The 20,589-nt window shown below is 48.5% G+C and overlaps 1 protein-coding gene and 1 long non-coding RNA gene across 28 annotated transcripts; one reads left to right on the top strand and one right to left on the bottom strand.

Annotated features, from left to right (window-relative positions):
* On the bottom strand, positions 1–6,213 carry LOC309873212. Of its 2 annotated transcripts, none has more exons than XR_014316238.1 (2): positions 6,104–6,213; positions 1–725 (listed from the first exon to the last, which is right to left on the bottom strand). It is a non-coding gene; the product is annotated as an uncharacterized lncRNA (long non-coding RNA). The 2 variants fall into 2 exon arrangements; XR_014316239.1 differs by having other exon boundaries at positions 6,049–6,117.
* Positions 5,998–20,589, top strand: SF1 (splicing factor 1). Of its 26 annotated transcripts, none has more exons than XM_082748374.1 (14): positions 5,998–6,912; positions 8,589–8,717; positions 11,386–11,461; positions 14,489–14,641; positions 14,849–14,938; positions 15,258–15,441; positions 15,528–15,643; positions 15,754–15,861; positions 16,784–16,964; positions 17,251–17,503; positions 17,846–17,905; positions 18,034–18,213; positions 19,016–19,220; positions 19,656–20,589. In XM_082748374.1, the coding sequence occupies exons 1-14, from the start codon at positions 6,882–6,884 to the stop codon at positions 19,783–19,785; spliced, it is 1,896 nt and encodes a 631-aa protein (XP_082604500.1). In that variant the 5' UTR covers positions 5,998–6,881; the 3' UTR covers positions 19,786–20,589. The 26 variants fall into 26 exon arrangements, with proteins under 26 accessions (XP_082604500.1, XP_082604498.1, XP_082604485.1 ...); XM_082748372.1 differs by having other exon boundaries at positions 17,230–17,503; XM_082748361.1 differs by lacking the exon at positions 19,016–19,220 and adding an exon at positions 7,122–7,278 and having other exon boundaries at positions 6,488–6,912; positions 17,230–17,503.

Here is a 20,589-nt window from a genome sequence, read left to right as displayed (position 1 = left end):
AAAAAAAAAAAAGATTTATTTATTTAGATGAAAGAAAACAGAGAGCATGAGCAGGGGTAAGAGGCAGAGGGAAGGAGAGAAGCAGACTGATGCAGGGGCTCCCTGGACCCTGCAATCCTGAAGCTCTCCCAGGGCTCTCAGAGATGGCAATGAGTCACCTGTTAGCTTAAACTCAGTCATGACCCAAAGGGGCTTGTTATGAATAAGGAAGGATGGTCTTATCACTCAGGAAATCCTAAGGGTTTTTGAAGCTCTGTGCCCGGATCTTGGGACAAAGACAAGTTATATATATATATTTTTTATTGTACGGCAGCCTTGTAGAAAATCAGGAGGCATCTGTGTCGGAAATCTGCGTGTAGTTCTTGACCCTGTAGCTCAAGAAGTATCCTAGACAAAGCCACAGTGCTCTGATCTCACTGAATCAGCACTGTATCCTGTAGAGGCAGCATCCATGTCCGTGCTCTGCAGAAAAAGAAACTGAACCATGGAGAGATTCACTTACTTCCTAAGTTGCTAGCTGGTGGATGGCTGGCCTGGGTCTGTAAGGCTCCAACTTGCCTCAGAACTGGGAAGAGTTAGCCTGAGGGCCCTCAGCCAGAAAGTGGCATGGACTGAACTCCAATCCTCTTCGGAACAAACAGGGGTCTCGGACTGGTAGATGATACTGGTAGACTGTGTGACCTTGGGCTGGTGGCCTTAACCTCTCTGTGCCTCCGTGTTCTCATCTATAAATTAGAGATAATAACCATCTCTGAAGGTGGTTGTGACGATGAAATGAACTACTACGTAAGAAACCCAGAACAGAGCCTGGAGTAGCCAACATCCAGACTCTTAGCTTTTCATTGGTCCTTGGAACACATATAAAAATCGATCACGGGGGTGTCTGGGTGGCTCAGGTGGTTAAGCATCTGCCTTTGGCTCAGGTCAGGTCCTGGGACTGAGCCCCGTGTGAGGTTCTCTGCTCAGCACGAGTGTCTGCTTCTCCCTCTCCCTCTTCCCCCATTCCCTGCTTGTGCGTGTACTCTCTCTCTTTCTCTCTCTCAAATAAATAAGATCTTAAAAAAAATAAGAGGAAATGCAATTGAAATGACTAGAGAGCAGTGAGAAAGACTGCCCCATCAGACGTCAGGAGCTGTAACTTTTACCAAGTTTTGTATGGTAGCATCATTATGCTGGTCTAAGCCAGTAGAGCATGTGACTCTTGACCTTGGGGTTGAAGGTTCAAGCCCTGTGACAGTTTTAGAGATTACTTACAAAAAGAAAGTCTTGGGGCACCTGAGTGGCTCAGTCATTAGGTCTCTGCCTTTGGCTCAGGTCATGATCCCAGGGTTCTGGGATCAAGCCCTATGTTGGGGTCCCTGCTGGGCTCCCTGCTTCTCTCTCTCCCACTCCCCCTGCTTGTGTTCCTTCTCTCTCACTGTGTCTCTCTCTCCATCAAATAAATAAGTAAATAAATATTTTTTAAAAATAATAAAATCTTAAAAAAAAAAAAACAGTACATTTTCATTTGTGTGCTTGTCTTTCTCCTTTACTAGACTGATTTTCTGGAAGGCAGGAACTGTGTGTCATTTACTCTGGTACCCACCAACCTGTCTTGCACTCAACAGTTGCTCACACATTGAATGACTCCTTTCTCTCCTCCTCCAGAGAAATTGTATTTACTGAATAAATTAACTTTTCCTTCATTTTCAAACAGATGATTTGAACAGCTTGTATTTTTCCTTTCTTGTCCATAATATTAGCTTCATTTTTATTATACAAATACTTGCTCAGCATAAAAAATTTCAAGTAGAATACAGAACATATAGAAATAGGAGAAAAAAAGCAAAAAACTACCTGAGATCCCACTGCCATTAGAAATTTGGTGATTTTCCAGGGCACCTGGGTGGTGCAGTTGGTTAAGCATCTGACTCTTTGATTTCAGCCCAGGTCACGATCCCAGGACCCTGGGATGGAGCCCTGTGTCCGGCTCCGTACTCTGCAGAGAATCTGCTTCAGGATTCTCTTTCTCCCTCTGCTCCTCCCCCTACTCATCTCTCTTTCTCAAATAAATCTTTTTTTTTTTTTTTAAGATTTTATTTATTTGACAGGCAGAGATCACAAGTAGGCAGAGAGGCAGGCAGAGAGAGAGGAGGAAGCAGGCTCCCCGCTGAGCAGAGAGCCCGATGTGGGGCTCCATCCCAGGACCCTGGGATCACCACCCGAGCCGAAGGCAGAGGCTTTAACCCACTGAGCCACCCATGTGCCCCCAAATAAATAAATCTTTTTTTTTTTTTTAAAGATTTATTTATTTAACAGAGAGAAATCATAAGTAGACAGAGAGGCAGCCAGAGAGAGAGAGAGAGGGAAGCAGGCTCCCTGCTGAGCAGAGAGCCCGACGCGGGACTCGATCCCAGGACCCTGAGATCATGACCTGAGCTGAAGGCAGCGGCTTAATCCACTGAGCCACCCAGGCGCCCCCCAAATAAATAAATCTTAAAGAAAAAAGAAATTTGGTGTTTTCCTATCGATGCATTTATGTTTATAGTTATATGTTAAAAAAATAGGATTGTCATAAATTTTTTAAAAGGATGAAGCACACTTTATTATTTTTATTTAATGCTTTTTTCCCCCTAATTTTTAATTTAAATTCTAGTTAGTTAACATACAGTGTAATATTAGTTAGGATATTTATTTATTGAGGCACCTGGGTGGCTCAGTGGGTTAAAGCCTCTGCCTTCAGCTCAGGTCATGATATCGGGGTCCTGGGATCGAGCCCCGCATTGGGCTCTCTGCTCAGCGGGGAGCCTGCTTCCCCCTTTTTTGCTGCCTGCCTCTCTGCCTACTTGTGATCTGTGTGTGAAAAAAATAAAAAATTCTTAAAAAAAAAAGATATTTATTGAGAATGAGAAATATGTAAAGTGTGAGCGTGGGGTGGGGTAGGTGGGGGGCAGAGCAGAGGGACAGAGAATCCTCAAACAGACTCCCTACTGAGTACAGAGCCCAGTGCTGGGCTTGATCTCATGACCCTGAGATCATGACCCGAGCAGAAGTCAAGTGTTGGACACTTAACTGACTGAACCACCCAGGGGTACCAAGATTTTTCTTAAGTAATCTCTCCACCCAATATGAGGCTCTAATTTACAACCCTGAGATCAAGAGTCATGTGCTCTGAGTCAGCCATGAGCCCCATGAAGCACATTTTTAAAAAAAGGGGTGCCTGGGTGGCTTAGTGGGTTAAAGTCTCTGCCTTCAGCTCAGGCCATCCTGGGATGGAGTCCAGCACTGGGCTCTCTGCTCAGCGGGGAGCCTGCTTCCCTCTCTCTCTCTTTTTTTTTTAAGTATTTTATTTATTTGTCAGAGAGAGAGAGAGGGAGAGAGAGCACAGGCAGATAGAATGACAGAGGGAAAAGCAGGCTCCCTGCGGAACAAGGAGCCTGATGTGGGACTCGATCCCAGGATGCTGATGGGGATCATGACCTGAGTCAAAGGCAGCCACTCAACCAACTGAGCCACCCAGGCGTCCCTTCCCCCCTCTTTCTCTCTGCCTCCCTTGATCTGTTAAATAAAAAAATAATAAAAATAAAAATAAAAATACATTGAGTTCTTAAAACGTACTGAACAATGTCCAGGTAACCTGATTCCTCTCCAAGGTCCTCACTAATAACATGGGCTGTATACCCTCCTATAGCTTTGTCTGTCCTCAAATGCAGACATGCACATTCGCAGATACATGGGGTTTTACAGAAACAAAATCATGGAATATACATTTCTCTGCTTTTCTTATCTAATGACAGCACAGAAGTCCCTCTTGGTATGAATTAACTGATTTTCAAGTCTGCCTAATAATCCTGGTTAGGGATTCCAGTTTGCTGAACCCTTCACTTATTTTTTTTTTTTAAGATTTATTTATTTATTTGTTTGTTTGATAGAGACACAGCGAGAGAGGGAACGCAAGCAGGGGGAGTGGGAGAGGGAGAAGCAGGCTTCCCCCTGAGCAGGGAGCCCAATATGGGGCTGGATCGCAGGACCCTGGGATCATGACCTGAGCGGAAGGCAGACGCTTAACGACTGAGCCACCCAGGTGCCCCTAACCCTTCACTTATTAAAGGAAACTCACTTTGTTTCAAGATTTTCACTACTACAGAGAGCGCTACAGTAAAGGCAGTAGAGGATCATGAACGCAGTACATTACATAATTGCATGCCTTGTGTTGGGGCAGATTCCCAGAAGTGGGGCTAATATATTGAAAGCGCTTATTTTTAATTTTTCTTGAAAGGGATAGTTTTAATAGATGACAGAATGCTTTCCAAAAAAGAAATTCTCAGTAGAGTTAGCACATTTGTTGTTTGCTGTTTTGGTGGTTATATAAAGAGATTCCTCATTATTACCTTAATTTGCATTTCCCTGCAGAGGGCGGGGGCTGGTGCGGTTTCATGTTTTTTTGCTATTTGGATTTGCTCTTCTTAGACTAGCCTATTCAGTCTTGGCTCATTTTCCATTGTTTTTGTCTTTTTTTCTAACTAGTTTTTAAGACTTATTTGCATATTAGTTTTTTTTTGTGTGTGTGTGTGTTTTTAAGATTTTTATTTGTTTGACAGGCAGAGAGGCAGGCAGAGAGAGAGGTGGAAGCAGGCTCCCCACTGAGCAGAGAGCTGGATGCAGGGCTTGATTCCAGGATGATTCCAGGACGCTGGGATCAGGACCTGAGCCAAAGACAGGCTTTAGCCCACTGAGCCACCCAGGTGCCCTGCATATTAGCTCTTTATCATGTGTGGCAAGTATAGTTTCCTAATGTGTTACTGTCTGTTGACTTTTACAGTTTTTAATTTTTTTCTTTTTATTTTTTAAAGATTTTATTTATTTGACAGAGAGATCACAAGTAGAGAGGCAGACAGAGAGAGAGCCTGAAAAGCAGGCTCCCCGCTGAGCAAAGAGCTGGATGTGGGGCTCGATCCCAGGACCCCGAGACCATAACCCGAACCGAAATGACCCCAAATGAAGGCAGAGGCTCAACCCACTGAGCCACCCAGTGGCCCCTATCATACAGTTTAAAAAATATATATTTATTTATTTGAGATCGAGCGACCGAGCATAAGAAGGGGGAAGGTCAGAGGGAGAAGTGACTCCCTGCGGCGCAGGGAGCCCAATTCCGGCCTCGATTCAGATCCTGGGACTCCAGGATTAGGACTGACTGAAAGCGGTCGCTTAACCAACTGAGCCACCCAGGCCCCCTTATCATACAGTTTTAATTTCTTTGATGATCAAGTATATCTTTTAATACTCTCAGTTTCTTGTTTTCCTAAGTCTCTACCTCTAGATGATCCTGACAGTAGCCTACATAGCATTCTAGGTCTGTTTTATTGTTTAATTCAGGACCCTATACCATTTGTTAGCTCAATTTCTTCTTTACTGAATCTACTTACATATGGGGAATCTATTTCCAGTCTCTATTCCCACAACAAAATCACTTTGTGTCATTATCATGTCTTGTATGTTCCTATTGTTTGAAAAGCAAGTTCCTCTTCAACCTCGTTCACAAGTTTCCCCACTATTTAAAAAAAAAAAATTTTTTTTTTTTTTTTTAAGCAGACAGCCAACCAACTGAGCTACCCAGGATGTTACTTTTTTTTTTTTTTAAGATTTTATTTATTCATTTGTCAGACATATCACAAGTAGGCAGAGAGGCAGGCAGAGAGAGGAGGAAGCAGGCTCCCTGCCGAGCAGAGAGCCCGATGTGGGACTCAATCCCAGGACCCTGAGATCATGACCTGAGCCGAAGGCAGAGGCTTTAACCCACTGAGTCACCCAGGCGTCCCCACTATATTCCGAAATTATAGGATTTTAAGATGATGTAATCAACCCCCAATCCAGTTGATTTTAATGGAATGTAATGTATTTGTAAATTAATGTTGGTATTGACTTTATATTGTTTTCTGCCTAAGATTACGTGTTCTTCTCCAGGCTCAGATATTGCTTTGATCCTTCACAAAGACTATTTTACACCTTTTAATTTTTCTTCCTTTTTTTTTTTTTTTTTTTTAAAGAAAACAGGAAGTCCCTTTTTACCTGCGGCGCGTCAACGGATCCGGTTTACGGACGCGCGCCGGCCCCTCCCCCGTACCTCGGTTCCGGGTTACCATGGGAATCGAGAATTGACGTCACTTAGGGCTTCCGCGCCATACCCTGCGGTCGACCATGAAGCGAAGGGCGGAGAGGAAGCTTTGACCCGTCTACGCATGCGCGCCCTGCTCCACTCCTCCCCGGCGGCAAATCTCGTTCGGCCTGGGTACAGCCGCGACCTCTCGCTAAATCCCAGCGAAGCTGCTCCCCGTGGGAGGGGAGTAGAGGAAAAAAAAAAAAATCGAACAAGCGACAGCCAATCCCATGACACTACAACGCAACCGAGAATGATGGACTCAAACAGCATCAGCCAATGAGAAAGCCCGTTGCTCTCACGTCACAGTTTGCCCCACCCTATCCCCCTCCTTTCTGGACTCCAAGCTCAGTTCGCGCAGTAACAAATGAAGTGCGCGCAGCGCCACCTCCCAGCTCGCCAGGCTCGGCCGCCATTTCTTCGCCTGGCCTAACGGTCCGGCCAATCCCAGCGTGCATCGAGGAGAGCTAAAGCTCCACCAATCGCAGGCCGCCGATTCCGACCCTCTTGCCTTGGCTCGGCCCAATCCAGGCCTCGGACCCGTCGCCCCCGGCCCGCCCCCGCGGCGCCCTCTCTCCTCCCTCTTTGTGCGTCTCGCGCCGCCGCCGCCCGCCGCGTGAGAGGACGGGCTCGGCGCGCTCCGCGGCAGCGCAGTCGGGTCCCCTCCCCCCGGAAGGTTCGCGAAGAAGAAGAAGCCGCCGCCGCCGCCTAAAAGGAGCCGCCAGTGCCGGTCCCCGGGGGCGCCATGGCGACCGGAGCGAACGCCACGCCGCTGGGTAAGCTGGGCCCCCCCGGCCTCCCCCCCCTTTCCGGGCCCAAAGGGGGCTTCGAGCCGGGGCCACCGCCTGCTCCCGGGCCTGGGGCGGGGCTGCTGGTGCCCGGGCCGCCGCCACCCCCGCCCGTGGGCTCGGTGGGGGCCTTGACCGCGGCCTTCCCCTTCGCGGCGCTGCCGCCGCCGCCACCGCCGCCGCCCCCGCCTCCCCAGCAGCCGCCGCCGCCGCCGCCCTCCCCGGGCTCCTCGTACCCGCCGTCGCAGCCTCCCCCTCCGCCGCCGCTCTACCAGCGCGTGTCGCCGCCGCAGCCGCCGCCACCCCAGCCGCCCCGTCAGGACCAGCAGCCGGGCCCGGCCGGCGGCGGAGGAGGTGAGTCGGGCCGAGAGAGCGCGAGAGGCGTCGCGCGGACGGGCCCGGCCGCCTGAGGGGTGCGCGGCGGCGGCGACGGCGGCTGCACGCGGCAGGGGCGCGCGCGCGCACGGGGAGGCCCCGGGCGGAGGCGCCACGGGGCGCGCGGCCCGGTTCTTGGGCCCCGAGTGCGCACGCGCGCTGGCATGGGGGGTGGGGTGGGCAGAGAGCGGAGGCGCAGGCGCACTGTGGCGGCCGCGCTTTGTGGCCCGACTCTAATTTGGCGGGGGTCTGTGTGGCTCACTGGACCTTGGTATAGGAGAGGGGTGTCCAGTGGGTTGACTCGGTGGACGGGGTGGTGGGTGTGCATGTCTGGAGGGCGTGAAAGGGTCTACTGATGACGTGGAGCACTTCCTTCCTGTTTCTAGATAAGTCCAAAAAGCAGAAAAGTAGCAACTGTAGCTTTTTTCCCTCTATAGTAAGGCAAGGTTTTCACTACGATGAAATAAAGAGGTCGAAAATTCTCAGGTCGTGGTTGGGTCCGATGCACTTCTGGAGAAAGGAATTTTTTTCCTTATCTCCATTTATCTTAGAGAAGTCTGATAAGCCTTCTCTTGTTGGGGCTTTCCGGGTGGGGGTGGCAGTTATAACTGACATGGGTACCAGAATGTGTAGGGAGTTTATGCCTCTGATTCGGAGGAGACTTTGGCTGCTATTGTATGCATTTCTGTTTGTCGGACTTTGATACATTCCCTAGGAGTTCAGATGTTAATTGCCTAGTTGGCCAGGAAAATTGAATCCTTATCTCGGCTAAATTTCTGAAGAAAAAAAGTGATCTTGTTGAAGAACTGGGCTTTTTCACTTAGTAAATCATAGGTTTGGTTGTGTTCTGGCCCATTTGGAAAGGTGACTGGTGGGGAGCGGAGGTGAGAAGAAACAGCAATTTCCCGGGTCTTGCTTTACCAAGGTCTGAGTATTCAATGTACCTTGCCTCCGCTGGGGCTTTTCACACAATTATGGTTGATGTCACTTATCTGACGCTTCAGGCATGAAGGTGTATTTGCTCGTTCACATACTTTGCGGTTTTCTTGGATATGTGTTATAAATGTGAAATGTTACCTATTTGGTTCCAGAACCAGGTAGCCTTGTGGTGGCCGTTTGTCTCTGACTTCTCCGGTTTGTGTTCATTTTTTGCCATTTACATTTTAGGTCAAGTTCTCATTTTCCCAGTCTGTGGAGGTTGTGTCTAGTCCCATAAGTATCCTCAACTGCCTGTTGGTAGTTAATTTGCTGGTTTATATTTGCATTTGATGGACTTTATCTGCCTTTAGACTTCCCAAGTAAGAAGCGAAAGAGGAGCCGCTGGAACCAAGATACCATGGAACAGAAGACAGTGATTCCAGGAATGCCGACAGTCATCCCCCCTGGACTTACTCGGGAACAAGAAAGAGCTTATATAGGTAAATACACGTTCTGCATCCAAATACGTTTTCAGATGGTTAACGGTTTATTCTGAGCAACGTTTAATGTGTCTTAAGTTTGAGACCATAAAGTCTTGTTCTTTTAAGGTGAGGTATGGTCAGGTGTAATTTCACGACTGTAACATAACCTATGAGTTTTTACTCTCTTAAGTCCTGCATTTCAAGCTCCTTGTTCTGGTCTGTTCCGTAATAGAGTGTTCTCCATGAGTGCCAGGAAGGTAGGGGGACCCGCTTAGTGAGGGCAGTCCCCAGTCTAGCACCCCACCCCACCCGCCCTTTTCAGCTGCTGCTCATTGCCAGTTGGTGAGGTGAGTGTCTTCTGCCTCTCTGGACACGGCCCCAGTGGAGAACACCGCAGGTATTATAAACTAAGTACCTTTTTCACAGCATGGCCTTTCACCATTTTACATTCCTCCCTCCCCTTCAAAATGTGGTCTTTTACTTTTTATAGGTACTTTCTGAAAAGAAAAACTCAGTTTAATCAAAGAGTGGTCCTGAAAGTGTTGAACAGTGCACCCCTTCTTACCATTTTGTTGAATTTAACCTTTCCTTCAGCATCTTTTCTGGTTTGGTCTTTGGAGAGCTGTCTTAAAACGAGGGCTCTTTTACTATTTATTGTCAAAGAACTCCGCTGGGAAAGGGGTACTATTTGGATATGGAATGAGTGGTAGGATAAAGGATCTTAACTGTTGCGATAATTCAAGAATTAACGATAATTGTCCACAGTGTAAATGAAGTTAACCTCAAAATTACCTTTTTTTTTAAATACAAGGTTTTTAATGCAAGTTTCACCTTTATTCATGTATCTGCAGCTGTCTCCAAAAAGTTCACTTGCTAAACATTTCCTCCTAACTAAATAAACAATCCCTTTGGAGTAAATTAGGGCAAAGGCCGCCTAGGCCTCTGAGGCTGTATCCTTCACAGATAAAAAGCTTCAAGGCTGGCATGTGTTATTCTTGAGGATCGTATTGCTGAGAGGTTTTGAGGTGTTGGAATGGTTTATGTTGTTTTCATAGTACTAATATTTCTTCTTTCCCCGCTGTCCAATTTACTTCCATCCACCCCCTTGTCTCATTAGATCGGCCTGGGTCTTTACAACCTTGTGGAAATGTCCTTAGTGGAATGACTTTCCAAGAACACACACAGACTTAGGGGGCAAAACAGACTTACTCTCTAGGTCTCCAGTCCTCTTCCTGTGCAGGGAGTTAATGTACTGAGCCCTGAGGGTATCTCTAGTTATAAGCCAAAGTGGAAAGAGCCAAAGGCCAGTGTAGATCTCAGATCCAAGAACGAACGATCCATTTGATTGAAGTACCAGCTATTTCCTCGGGTCAGACCCCACACCCCTACAGTTCATGCCTGCCACCATGAAGCTGACTTCCACCTTGAGTTCTTGACCTTAGTACTTACTGTCAAGTCAGAAATTTTCTGGCATAGAAGAGGTTAGCGAGCCATGTAGTTTAATTCTTTGTCTCTCGTGGTACACACTGCTTTGTACAATATCCCCAGTATCTTCTCTTGTGGAGTGGAATGGTGTGTGGTATAGCCCTGTGAGATATATTTAAAATTAGAAGGCTGTCTGGGGTTAGACTTGCAGTAATCCTATTTTGGAGCCAGCTCAGCTTTAACCCAACCCAGTAAGACTTGCCCTCACTAGAGGTGCCTGCTCACAACTCTCAGATGCCACAAAGGTAAGAAAACAGGTGGTTCTTCAGCGCGCTGAAGGCCGTGATCTGGCTCTACAGTTGCCATTATCTTAAGTCACCGGGGTAGCATTTCCCTAGAGTCACTGAACTTTGGTGAAACCCTCTCTCTCTTTCATATACAGCCTCCTTTTGTCAAGGTCCGAGGGCCACACACACTGTCCTTGACCCACACTTTTTATTCTCTACATCCCTTACTTTTACTCCCTCATGAGGAGCAAGTCTGAGAACAGACTTCTTAACGTCTCACGGTTACTGGTTTAATTAAGGTATATGGATTGTCACCTCAGACTGGAATAAAAGCAACAGGTATCGGGAGATCCTTAATAATATGGATCTGGTTGTACAGAAAGAGTATGTATAATGGGCTTTTGAAGAGGTGTCAAACTGGTTATTAAATGTCTTAAATGTTTAAGGAATTTTGAACCTGGTATCAATGAAAATGATCTTTGCTCAGCTGGTATTTTTCCTTGTCCCATGTTAATTGGGTTTCATTTTGGGCTATGCTTAATATTTAATGAAGAAAAATAAACTCTCAAGAGTCTTGCCCTCAAAGTAATTTGGTTGGGAATAGGGTGTTGGCAATGACAAACATGGTCTGTTCTGGGTGCCAATTGTCTAGCAGGCCTTGGCGGGGCGGGAGAGGCGAGACTCCTGGTAACTGCTTTGATGTTAGCCTTAGGGGACAGTCTATACCGCTAACCCCTCTTCCAGCAAACTGTTTGCTTCCTTAAGTGATAACCATTTTGAAGTGAAAAATCCCTGTAGATGTAAGTGGACTCCTGCCGGTAGGTGGCTGGGGGTTGCCTCAATGTGTTCACTGATCAATCGTCCCTTTCAAAGTCTCCGAGTTCTTCATGCTTGTTATTGAGATTTGAGATGTTTTTTGGTAACATTGTCTTTTTTCCATCCTTTTTTTTCTTTCCTAACCTGGTTTCTTCCAGTGCAACTGCAGATAGAAGACCTGACTCGTAAACTGCGCACAGGAGACCTGGGCATCCCCCCTAACCCTGAGGACAGGTTGGGAAACAGTTTTAACCAGCTGACAGTAACGCTTTTACCTTTTTCTCAATACGTTTTACTGGTGGCAACATATTGTGTCAGTTCAATGAAATCCTAGTGAGTCGACTGGTAATACTCTGACCATTCTGGGGCCTAGGGTTTGATTAGCAATCTGTATGGTCAGTGGTCAGTTAGAGAATTGGAGTGGAACTTTTAATTACTAGCAGAATAAAAAGTTACGGGAAAATGCACACCTGGTTTCCAGTTGGTAAGCATATGCAGATTTCCACCTGACTTACCCGCCCGTAGGGACAGTGAGGTGGCCCGGTAACCAGCCTTTTCAGTAACTGCTTGGGTTGAAAGCCGAGGGGGTAGAGCTTTTCTCACAGGTACATGGGTGCAGGGATTAAGAATACTTTTTGAGCATCACTGAGTTTGAGCAGACCAGAAGCTCGGTCTGGTTAGCTCTTTGCTGCAGTCTCCTGCTCCTGGTTTTGAGATGGTTTTAAAATAGATGAGATTTCTAACCAGCTTCCTTCACTGCCAGTGAATTTTCCTGCCTTGGCCATTGCCTGGGGGTATTGGGAGGGGCCAGAATATTCTCGCCTGTTTTGGGAAGGCTAGCAACCAACCCAAATCACTTTTTTTTTTTTTTTTTTTAAAGAGTGTGGTCTTCAAACAACTATGGTCACATCCTTTCAGTTTATAAGTTCTCTCACCTTTGAAAAGGAAAAAGTCTGAGGAAAATGAACTTTTTAACCAGGAATTAGCTGGTTGAACTTTGAACAGCTAAAATCTGGTCCATTTAATGAGGGCAGTATGCCTCCCTCTCTGTGAAATTGTTCTTAATGCATGCAGCATAATTGAAAATATTTTCACTTTAAAAAGTAGTGTTTTTAGCTTTTATTACCCAGTTAATGGCTTGTTAAATCAGGAAGATGATGTAATGGTTTTAGAAGCCACACACTTATGCATCTTTCTGCTGCCCTTTGCAGGGAACAAGTTAACTTAATCTCTCCATATGGGCTCTATAATTTTACTTAATGAAATTTAGTAAATTTTTTACCTGTAGATTTCGGTTGGAGGGATGTGTTGTGTTTTATAAATACATATTTTTTTCTCCCCCCAAAGATTTGCATTGTAGGTTGTAGACCACAACTGTATAGTGCTTTTTTGGCCCATTTCCCTTTAATAATAATGTCTAACAGGTTACCAGGCAATACTCAAAAGGTTGAATTTTTAACAAACCTTTGCTTCCTGGAGAAACAGGATTAGAGTTTAGTTGATATATACGATTTGAAGTGAAGAAGTTGGGCCAATCTAACCTCTAGAATATTAGCTTTTGCCTTTTCACATCAACAATTTGGGAAGAGTTTTGTGAGGCTTTTAAATGACCAATTTGGTACTGTTAAACCTTGTTTTGTTGATTAGCCAGAAATGTTTAATTCTAGACAGCTACGGGGTGGGAATTAGAAATGTCAGTCATGTCAGAAATAAAATCAGAGCAGTTTTTTTCCTCCCTGTATTCAGTTTGAAAGAGGGCCTAATGCCTGATTGGTTTTGCTTTTGAGCCCAGGTTGGAGGGAACTGCATGGGTTTCGTACCTTTACTAAGGTTATTTCCTAAGAAGGTGTATTCTCAATATTAAGCCACTATGCTATTTTGATGTTGCTTAAGTTGCACAGTTAAAAATGTTATGAAAATACCTTGTAGACTTAAATGTATAAGATGATAGTCTAATGATCTAATGAGCTGGGGTATGTTTGTTTTTGTTCACTATTATTGGATTGTGTTAACAGTTTATATAAATGCTAGAAACGGAGGTGTCATTTAGCCGTCATTAGCCATGAACAAACCTGACCTTTTATTCCATCGTGTGTGTAACGTGGTATGACATGGTTCCCTTTAGGCTGAAGACAGTGGGAGCAGCCGAGTTCAGTCCTTGCTCTCCAACTAGGCAAGGTTCTCTCAACTAAACCAAGGGTGTAGGAGTCTTGACTACTTTCAGGATGTTTTTTTAATAACCTGATCCACATGGTCTCTTCCCTTCTTGCAGCTGCTACTAAATTTTCATTCAGAATATCAAGCTATGGTCCTTTTTGTAATCTCAACTCAGAATTCTAGGAGCGTAACTTCTCTTTTTTTATTACCGCAAAATCCAGCTGTGGTAAACTGACCATTTTATCATTACTATTTTTTACTTGTAGCAACAGCATTTTACTCCTTAAAAAAATGAGAGAGAGAAAATCTGCTTTCTGGACTTGTAAACATTGGTGGAGAATCCTAGGTTTTCCCCTTGCCGTTTGCAGGTCCAGACCTTAGACAAGTACTTGACCAAATCTGTATTTGCAGCCTCTAGCAGACGCTGCTTTAGCACGTTAACGTTTTTCTCTACCCAGACTCCCCAACCTCGAACAGCCAGAAAACAGGTTGACTCCTGGGCCTTGGACACAGCCAGCCAGGCCATTGAAGGAAAAGCAGAGACGAAGCCTTGAACCATCTCTCTCCATTGTGGGGCCAAGTAGCTGCAGCAGCCTTGAGTCCCAGTGGCATTGGGTTGAAGAGCTCATCCTTACTATGTGGCAGGGGTGCAGACACTCTTCCTGATAGGGCACGAGCTCTGCAAGAGTTCACGTTTTACCTAAACTTGGGGTTTCTGTGGTTCATAAAGTTGTAATACTGTATAGTTTTTTTTTTTTTTTTAAATGAAAAATCCATATTTGGCAAGAAGACGCCAGAGGATGATACTGTCCTTGCCATCTACAGTCCAGATATTCCCCCCAGCGGGGCAGACTTTTTTCTTCTCAACACTTAGAAGCAAGACCTTTTTTTTTCCTTTCTCACACACACCCCAGTCCCCCTAATGCTAAGCCAGCTTTCATCTCCCCATTCCACACGATCTTGAGTAGCACACGTTATGGTCGGTTCCTCCGAAGAGTGTTGTGTTAGGGTCTGAGAGGCAGAGGGGCTGGGGAAGACTAATTTTAGCCCATGTGGGATGAGAAAAGTGAAGGCAGAGCAGTAACGGTGATCTGTTTCCCACAGGTCCCCTTCCCCTGAGCCCATCTACAATAGTGAGGGGAAGCGGCTTAACACCCGCGAGTTCCGCACCCGCAAAAAGCTTGAAGAGGAGCGACACAACCTCATCACCGAGATGGTTGCCCTCAACCCTGATTTCAAGCCACCTGCAGATTACAAGTAAGCAGAGGGGTGGGTTGTCCAGGCCAAGGATTGGTACAGGTCACATGTCCTCTGTACAAATAGAATTGTTTTGGTAGTAATGTCGCACCTCTTAACCTCAAATCATGTATGGTTAATACGTGGTAGGGAGGTTGGTTTTGGAAGAGCTCTGGGTTGTGTCCTCTCTGAAATATACGCAGAGTCTGTGAGTCTTGTCTTTTTTAGACCTCCAGCAACACGGGTGAGCGATAAAGTAATGATTCCACAAGATGAATATCCAGAAATCAACTTTGTGGGGCTGCTGATTGGGCCCAGGTGAGTAACTGCTACCCTATGGGATATTGATTTCTAAGAAACTATGAGCAGTATCAGTCCCAGCTGGGTGCCATTGATGGCTTATCTTCCTGGTGTTCACACTTTCCTGTGAGAAATTCTCTTTGACCCTGTTTAACTGCAGAGAGCTCAAATCTTGAGGATTGGTGTGGCTGCCCTTAGAGATCACGGAGCTCTTGGTGGGAAACCCCAACTCTCTGCACTCACAGTTTCCTGCCAGTGTGATCAGCCTGCTCTGTTCCCTCGGGCATGTGAACTTGCTTGTCAAGTCTGTCAACTCATTTTTTTCTGCCCCTGATAGAGGGAACACCTTGAAAAACATAGAGAAGGAGTGTAATGCCAAGATTATGATCCGAGGGAAAGGGTCTGTCAAAGAAGGGAAAGTTGGCCGAAAGGATGGCCAGATGCTGCCTGGAGAAGACGAGCCACTTCATGCCCTAGTTACTGCCAACACCATGGAGAATGTGAAGAAAGCTGTGGAGCAGGTGAGGTAGCCAGAGAGGGAGCTTTTTGCTAGGAACCTAGTGGTGGTCCCAGCGCTTTATGTAACTGCCCATTGCATCTCCACTAGATAAGAAACATCCTGAAGCAGGGTATTGAGACCCCTGAGGACCAGAATGATCTACGGAAGATGCAGCTTCGGGAGTTGGCTCGCTTGAATGGGACCCTTCGGGAAGATGATAATAGGTGTGTGATTGGTTTGGAGTAGACAGAGTGAAAACCTGAAGAAATTGTGGAAGGAGGAAGCTTGGCCATAGCCCTTGATGTGACTTTTTTCTCTCCCTCTTCCATGACAGAATCTTAAGACCCTGGCAGAGCTCAGAGACACGCAGCATTACCAACACCACAGTGTGTACCAAGTGTGGAGGGGCTGGACACATTGCTTCGGATTGCAAATTCCAAAGGTGAGGGCCTGGGCTTGTGGCTTCTTTGGTAGCCCATGGGGCTCAAGACATTTCTTGAGCGTGTCGGTTGGTTGCTGTTAACTTTTGGCCCCAAGAGCAGCTTGTTTTCTGTGAGTGTGGTCTGTAATAGTGTGATGTTAAAGCCGAGGGTGACTAGAAGCAGCTTGTGCATATTTTGTGCTATATTTTGTGGATCATGTTGAGTTCAGGAAAACTAGAAATTTCCATCTTGAGTATAAATGTGTCCATTGGGGCTCATATTAACTATCTTTTGCTGCTTAGGATTGGTTTCAGAAGTCATCTGAATTTTTGACTATTTTTGAACCAGCCCTTGATAGCAACATATTTTTGCTTTTTTCTCTCTTGGAAAACCTGGCAGGTGCTCTAGTCTTGCATAGACTTTTCTGCCCTCAAACTGGGAATGTAGGGTTTGATGAAAGTTTCCTCTTTGGAAGAGCCTGTGCTTTCCTGGCTCGTGGCTGGCTGGGTGCTCTCGGTCTTCTCTGTTGTGGCAGAAAGCCACGTGGTCTCCCAGATGCAGAGGTGGGCATGGAACTGAGGACTTACTATATTGAGGAACAGTTAAAAAGGATGATTGAATTTCTCCAAACTCCTTGTCAGTTCTTCAGGATAGAACTTTCCTTCTTTTTTTTTTTAAGATTCTTTTCGTTTATTTATTTATTTATTTGACAGACAGAGATCACAAGTAGGCAGAGAGGCAGGCAGAGAGAGAGGAGGAAGCAGGCTCTCCGCCAAGCAGAGAGCCAGATGTGGGGCTCGATCCCAGGACTCTGGGATCATGACCTGAGCCGAAGGCAGAGGCTTTAACCCACCAAGACACCCAGGCGCCCCTAGAACTTTCCTTCTTAATAATGAATTTTTTCCCCCTCCTCTCTCTCTCACGTCCCTTATCCCACTTCAGGCCTGGTGACCCCCAGTCAGCTCAGGATAAAGCACGGATGGATAAAGAATATTTGTCCCTCATGGCCGAACTGGGCGAAGCGCCCGTGCCAGCATCCGTCGGCTCCTCCTCTGGGCCCGCCACCACGCCCCTGGCCAGTGCACCTCGGCCTGCTGCTCCTGCCAACAACCCACCGCCTCCGGTGAGTTTGGGGGCTGGTTCTTAGGGTCTGGCCCCCCCATTCTCTTCCGCAGAGATTGGGGGTTATGGCCAGGTGCTTTGGGTAGAGCACACTGACAGACATGGCTGGCAACATTGTTCTTCCGGTTGTCAGGATGTTCAGGGATCTTTCACTTTAGGAAGATCCTGTCCTTGCGTGTTTCCTGGTCCTCTTGGCACAGCCGGAAGGGCAGTGTTGCCACCAGGGGGAGCAGGCCGGGACATCGGCGGGAAATGCTCTCACATAGTCTCTCATGTCCACCACCCAGAGCCGCCCACCCTGGATGAATTCCGGTCCTTCAGAAAGTCGGCCCTACCATGGCATGCACGGAGGTGGTCCTGGTGGGCCTGGAGGTGGCCCCCACAGCTTCCCACACCCGTTACCCAGCCTGACAGGTGGGCACGGTGGACATCCCATGCAGCACAACCCTAACGGACCCCCACCCCCTTGGATGCAGCCGCCTCCACCACCGATGAACCAGGGCCCCCACCCACCTGGGCATCATGGCCCTCCTCCAATGGGTAAGTAAGTGTCAGACCAGAAACCTTGGGGCTTTGGGATAAGCAAGGGTGATACCTGGTTGCTGTGAACCGGAAGCAGCCTTCCACAGTGGCTGGATATCGCACCAGATCTCTTGCCAAGGCTGGGGCTCCAGAAGGAGCAAGACTTCATCGAGATTTAGGAAATGGTTTCTGTGTGGGGTTAGACACAGGCCTCCCTCTTAAAGGTCAGGGTTCCAGAACCGTTCATACTAGGGTATTGTATGGTTTCAAGCTGTGTGATCCGAATCAGCTGTCAGTGGGGGCATCTTTCCCGGCCAGTTCAAATGTCCTGCTAAGTCCCTGCTCTTTCCTTCCATCAAGATCAGTACCTGGGAAGTACGCCTGTGGGCTCTGGGGTCTATCGCCTGCATCAAGGAAAAGGTAATGTGGCCTGTCACCTGCTCGTTCTGGGCTGCTCATTCTGCACCTGGGAGTGGGGTCTCCGGCCCGGGTCCCTCTCCCCCGCCTCTCGCTGCCCAGGCCTCAACCTTGTCTCTGCGCACCTGCAGGTATGATGCCGCCGCCGCCTATGGGCATGATGCCGCCGCCGCCGCCGCCTCCCAGTGGGCAGCCCCCGCCCCCTCCCTCTGGTCCTCTTCCCCCATGGCAGCAGCAGCAGCAGCAGCCTCCGCCACCCCCTCCGCCCAGCAGCAGTATGGCTTCCAGTACCCCCTTGCCATGGCAGCAAAGTGAGTGCACTATTTTGGGCCTGTGGGGGTGGGCGGGATGGGGAGGTGGGGCTGAGAGGAGCAGGAGCGAGCACCTCCTGGGCGCCGGGAGGCAGGCAGACACCCCGGGAGGAGCGCTGCTCTCTGCCCCGGGGTGTATACGGAAAGGGCCTCGTGGCCCCTAGGGTTCTGGGGGAGGAGAGCTGATGTTTGGCGTGGTTGTGTCTGGGGAGTGGTTTTGGGGGACCTGGAGGGAACCTGCCATTGTAGGTGGGGTGCCAGAAGTGCAGGCTCGCGCCGGCTGGGCAGCTTAGCTGGGCTGTGGGAGCTGCCGGCTGCCGGCTGCCGGCCGCGGGCTTCGGGCCGCCCCGAGCCTGTGTGGAAGGCCTGGGTGGGGAGGGCGCTTGCATGCTGCGGAGAGGGATGTGACTGGGGCCTGAGAGACTGCAGGGATGGGAGTGGGCTGGCGGGGGAGTAGCTGTGGCCTTGAGGTTGAATGTGCCGTTCGGTGGTGGCGGCGGATGGGCGGAGGGATGTCAGAGCCGGTTCTTGTGTCTGGTACCTTCCCCTCAGCCCTTCCAGGGGCACTGGTGACAAAGGGCTTACTCTGCTAAGCCCAGAGACCTCGAGGCTGACCCCAGGGTAGTCCTGCCCACCCCTCCACTCCCCATCACCAGGACAGCCCCGCCCGCCCGCCCCCCACCACCGTACCGCATGCCAAGCAAGGAGCAGGCGCCCCTCGCCCCCCCATCCCAAGGCAGCCGCCGCAGAGAGCCGCGGTGTGCCCCCGCGCGTGTGACCTTGGGCTTCTTTACCACCCCAGATACGACGACTACCACCACGAGCGCTGGCACAGGGTCCATCCCGCCATGGCAACAGCAGCAGGCGGCTGCCGCAGCTTCTCCAGGAGCCCCTCAGATGCAAGGCAACCCCACTATGGTGCCCCTGCCCCCCGGGGTCCAGCCGCCTCTGCCGCCCGGGGCCCCTCCCCCTCCGCCGCCTCCGCCGCCTGGTTCCGCCGGCATGATGTATGCCCCGCCCCCTCCTCCTCCGCCTCCCATGGACCCTTCTAACTTTGTCACCATGATGGGCATGGGGGTGGCGGGCATGCCGCCCTTCGGGATGCCTCCAGCTCCCCCACCGCCTCCACCACAGAACTAGACTCGGTTTTTTTAAGAAAATATATATTATATATAGAGAGAATTGGTCTCGTTTAAACACACGCCGAACCTCACCATATGGAGCCAGACATTGGGATGCACGCATGTGATTTGTGTGCACGCATGTGTGTGTGTGCACGCACCGGGCTGGGCCAAGCGACTGAGGACTCGCTTGGGAACGGGCAGGTGGTAGTAGGGGCGCCAGCTTGGGCTCTCCTGGCGCCCCGTAGCATCGAGTGTCTTCTTTGTCTTCTTTCTCTCCTCACCCAACTCCCTTTGCCTCTCCCCAAACCGGGCCGCCAGGATCCCTCCCCGCAGCGGCGATGGCCCGAGCCATGAGAGTGAGGACTTTCCGCGCCCATTGGTGACCCTTCCAGGCAGACAGCCTCAGCAGCGCCCCTGGTGGACAGGATGGTTCGGCAAAGCAGCCTGAGTTATTTTTGTGGATGGATTCGGAACACGCTGGCTCCATATCGTGAAATTTTTATTAATTTTTTTCTTTTTCCTTTGTTGTTTCCTTATCTCTTCCTTTCTTCAGACTCCGTCCAAGGAGATGCTCTTCCCTGATCTTCTGCTGCAATTAGATTCCTTTCCTTTTTCTCCATTCCTTGTTCTTCTCTTCCCAAGGAGAGGAGGGAGCACATGGTTTCAGGCGCAAGCTTTGGCCATTAGTGTCAGTCTGTTTGTGGGGGGAGAGGGGCCTTTGGCTCTAAGATTTTCAAGGTTGCCATGACCACCCCAGAGTTGTTGAGTTTTGTTTTTTGTTTTTTTGTAGTGTAACATTTTGTCTTTGCCACCTTTATAGGGTAGTGGGTTAATTTCCAGGTCCGGGGCCGAAACCCATCCTGGCACCCCTGCCAGTGATAGGTGGGGCCACCTAAGCCACTTCAGGCTTGTCTGCCATCCTGGAGAGTCCTTTCCGTGCTCCTTGAGCACCTGAGCTGCCTCAGATTCCATTTGTTCTTCTCCTTCCTGGAAGGTTTCCTTTCAAATTTTATTTTAATCCCAAACATCTGAATGTTTTGCAGTGTCTAGGGGTTCGAGCCCCTTGTTTTTCGTTCTGCTTTTTTCTTCCCTTCCCTCTTCGTGGAGTGATTATGTTGACAAGAATGTATAACGCGCGTTCTCCTCACTGGTTTATCTGCAGAAATTTCTCTGGGCTTTTTTTTTTCGGTGTATGATTCAACACTGCGTTAAAGGGGGATGTTCCATTGAATAAAAGAGCAGTGTGGTTTTC

Source organism: Mustela nivalis, assembly GCF_964662115.1.
Source record: "Mustela nivalis genome assembly, chromosome: 9".
NCBI classification, from domain to species: Eukaryota; Metazoa; Chordata; class Mammalia; order Carnivora; family Mustelidae; genus Mustela; species Mustela nivalis.
The sequence above is the reverse complement of the archived record's forward strand: the minus strand, read 5'-3'. Positions and strand labels throughout refer to the sequence as shown.

Bases quoted from the DNA above. Each gene is read 5' to 3' on its own strand.
- SF1 (XM_082748351.1), top strand. From the start codon at position 6,882: ATGGCGACCGGAGCGAACGCCACGCCGCTGGGTAAGCTGGGCCCCCCC. The intron at 14,642-14,848 runs GTAAGCAGAGGG...TGTCTTTTTTAG, and splicing joins AAGCCACCTGCAGATTACAA to ACCTCCAGCAACACGGGTGA. The intron at 16,965-17,229 runs GTGAGTTTGGGG...GCTCTCACATAG, and splicing joins CCAACAACCCACCGCCTCCG to TCTCTCATGTCCACCACCCA.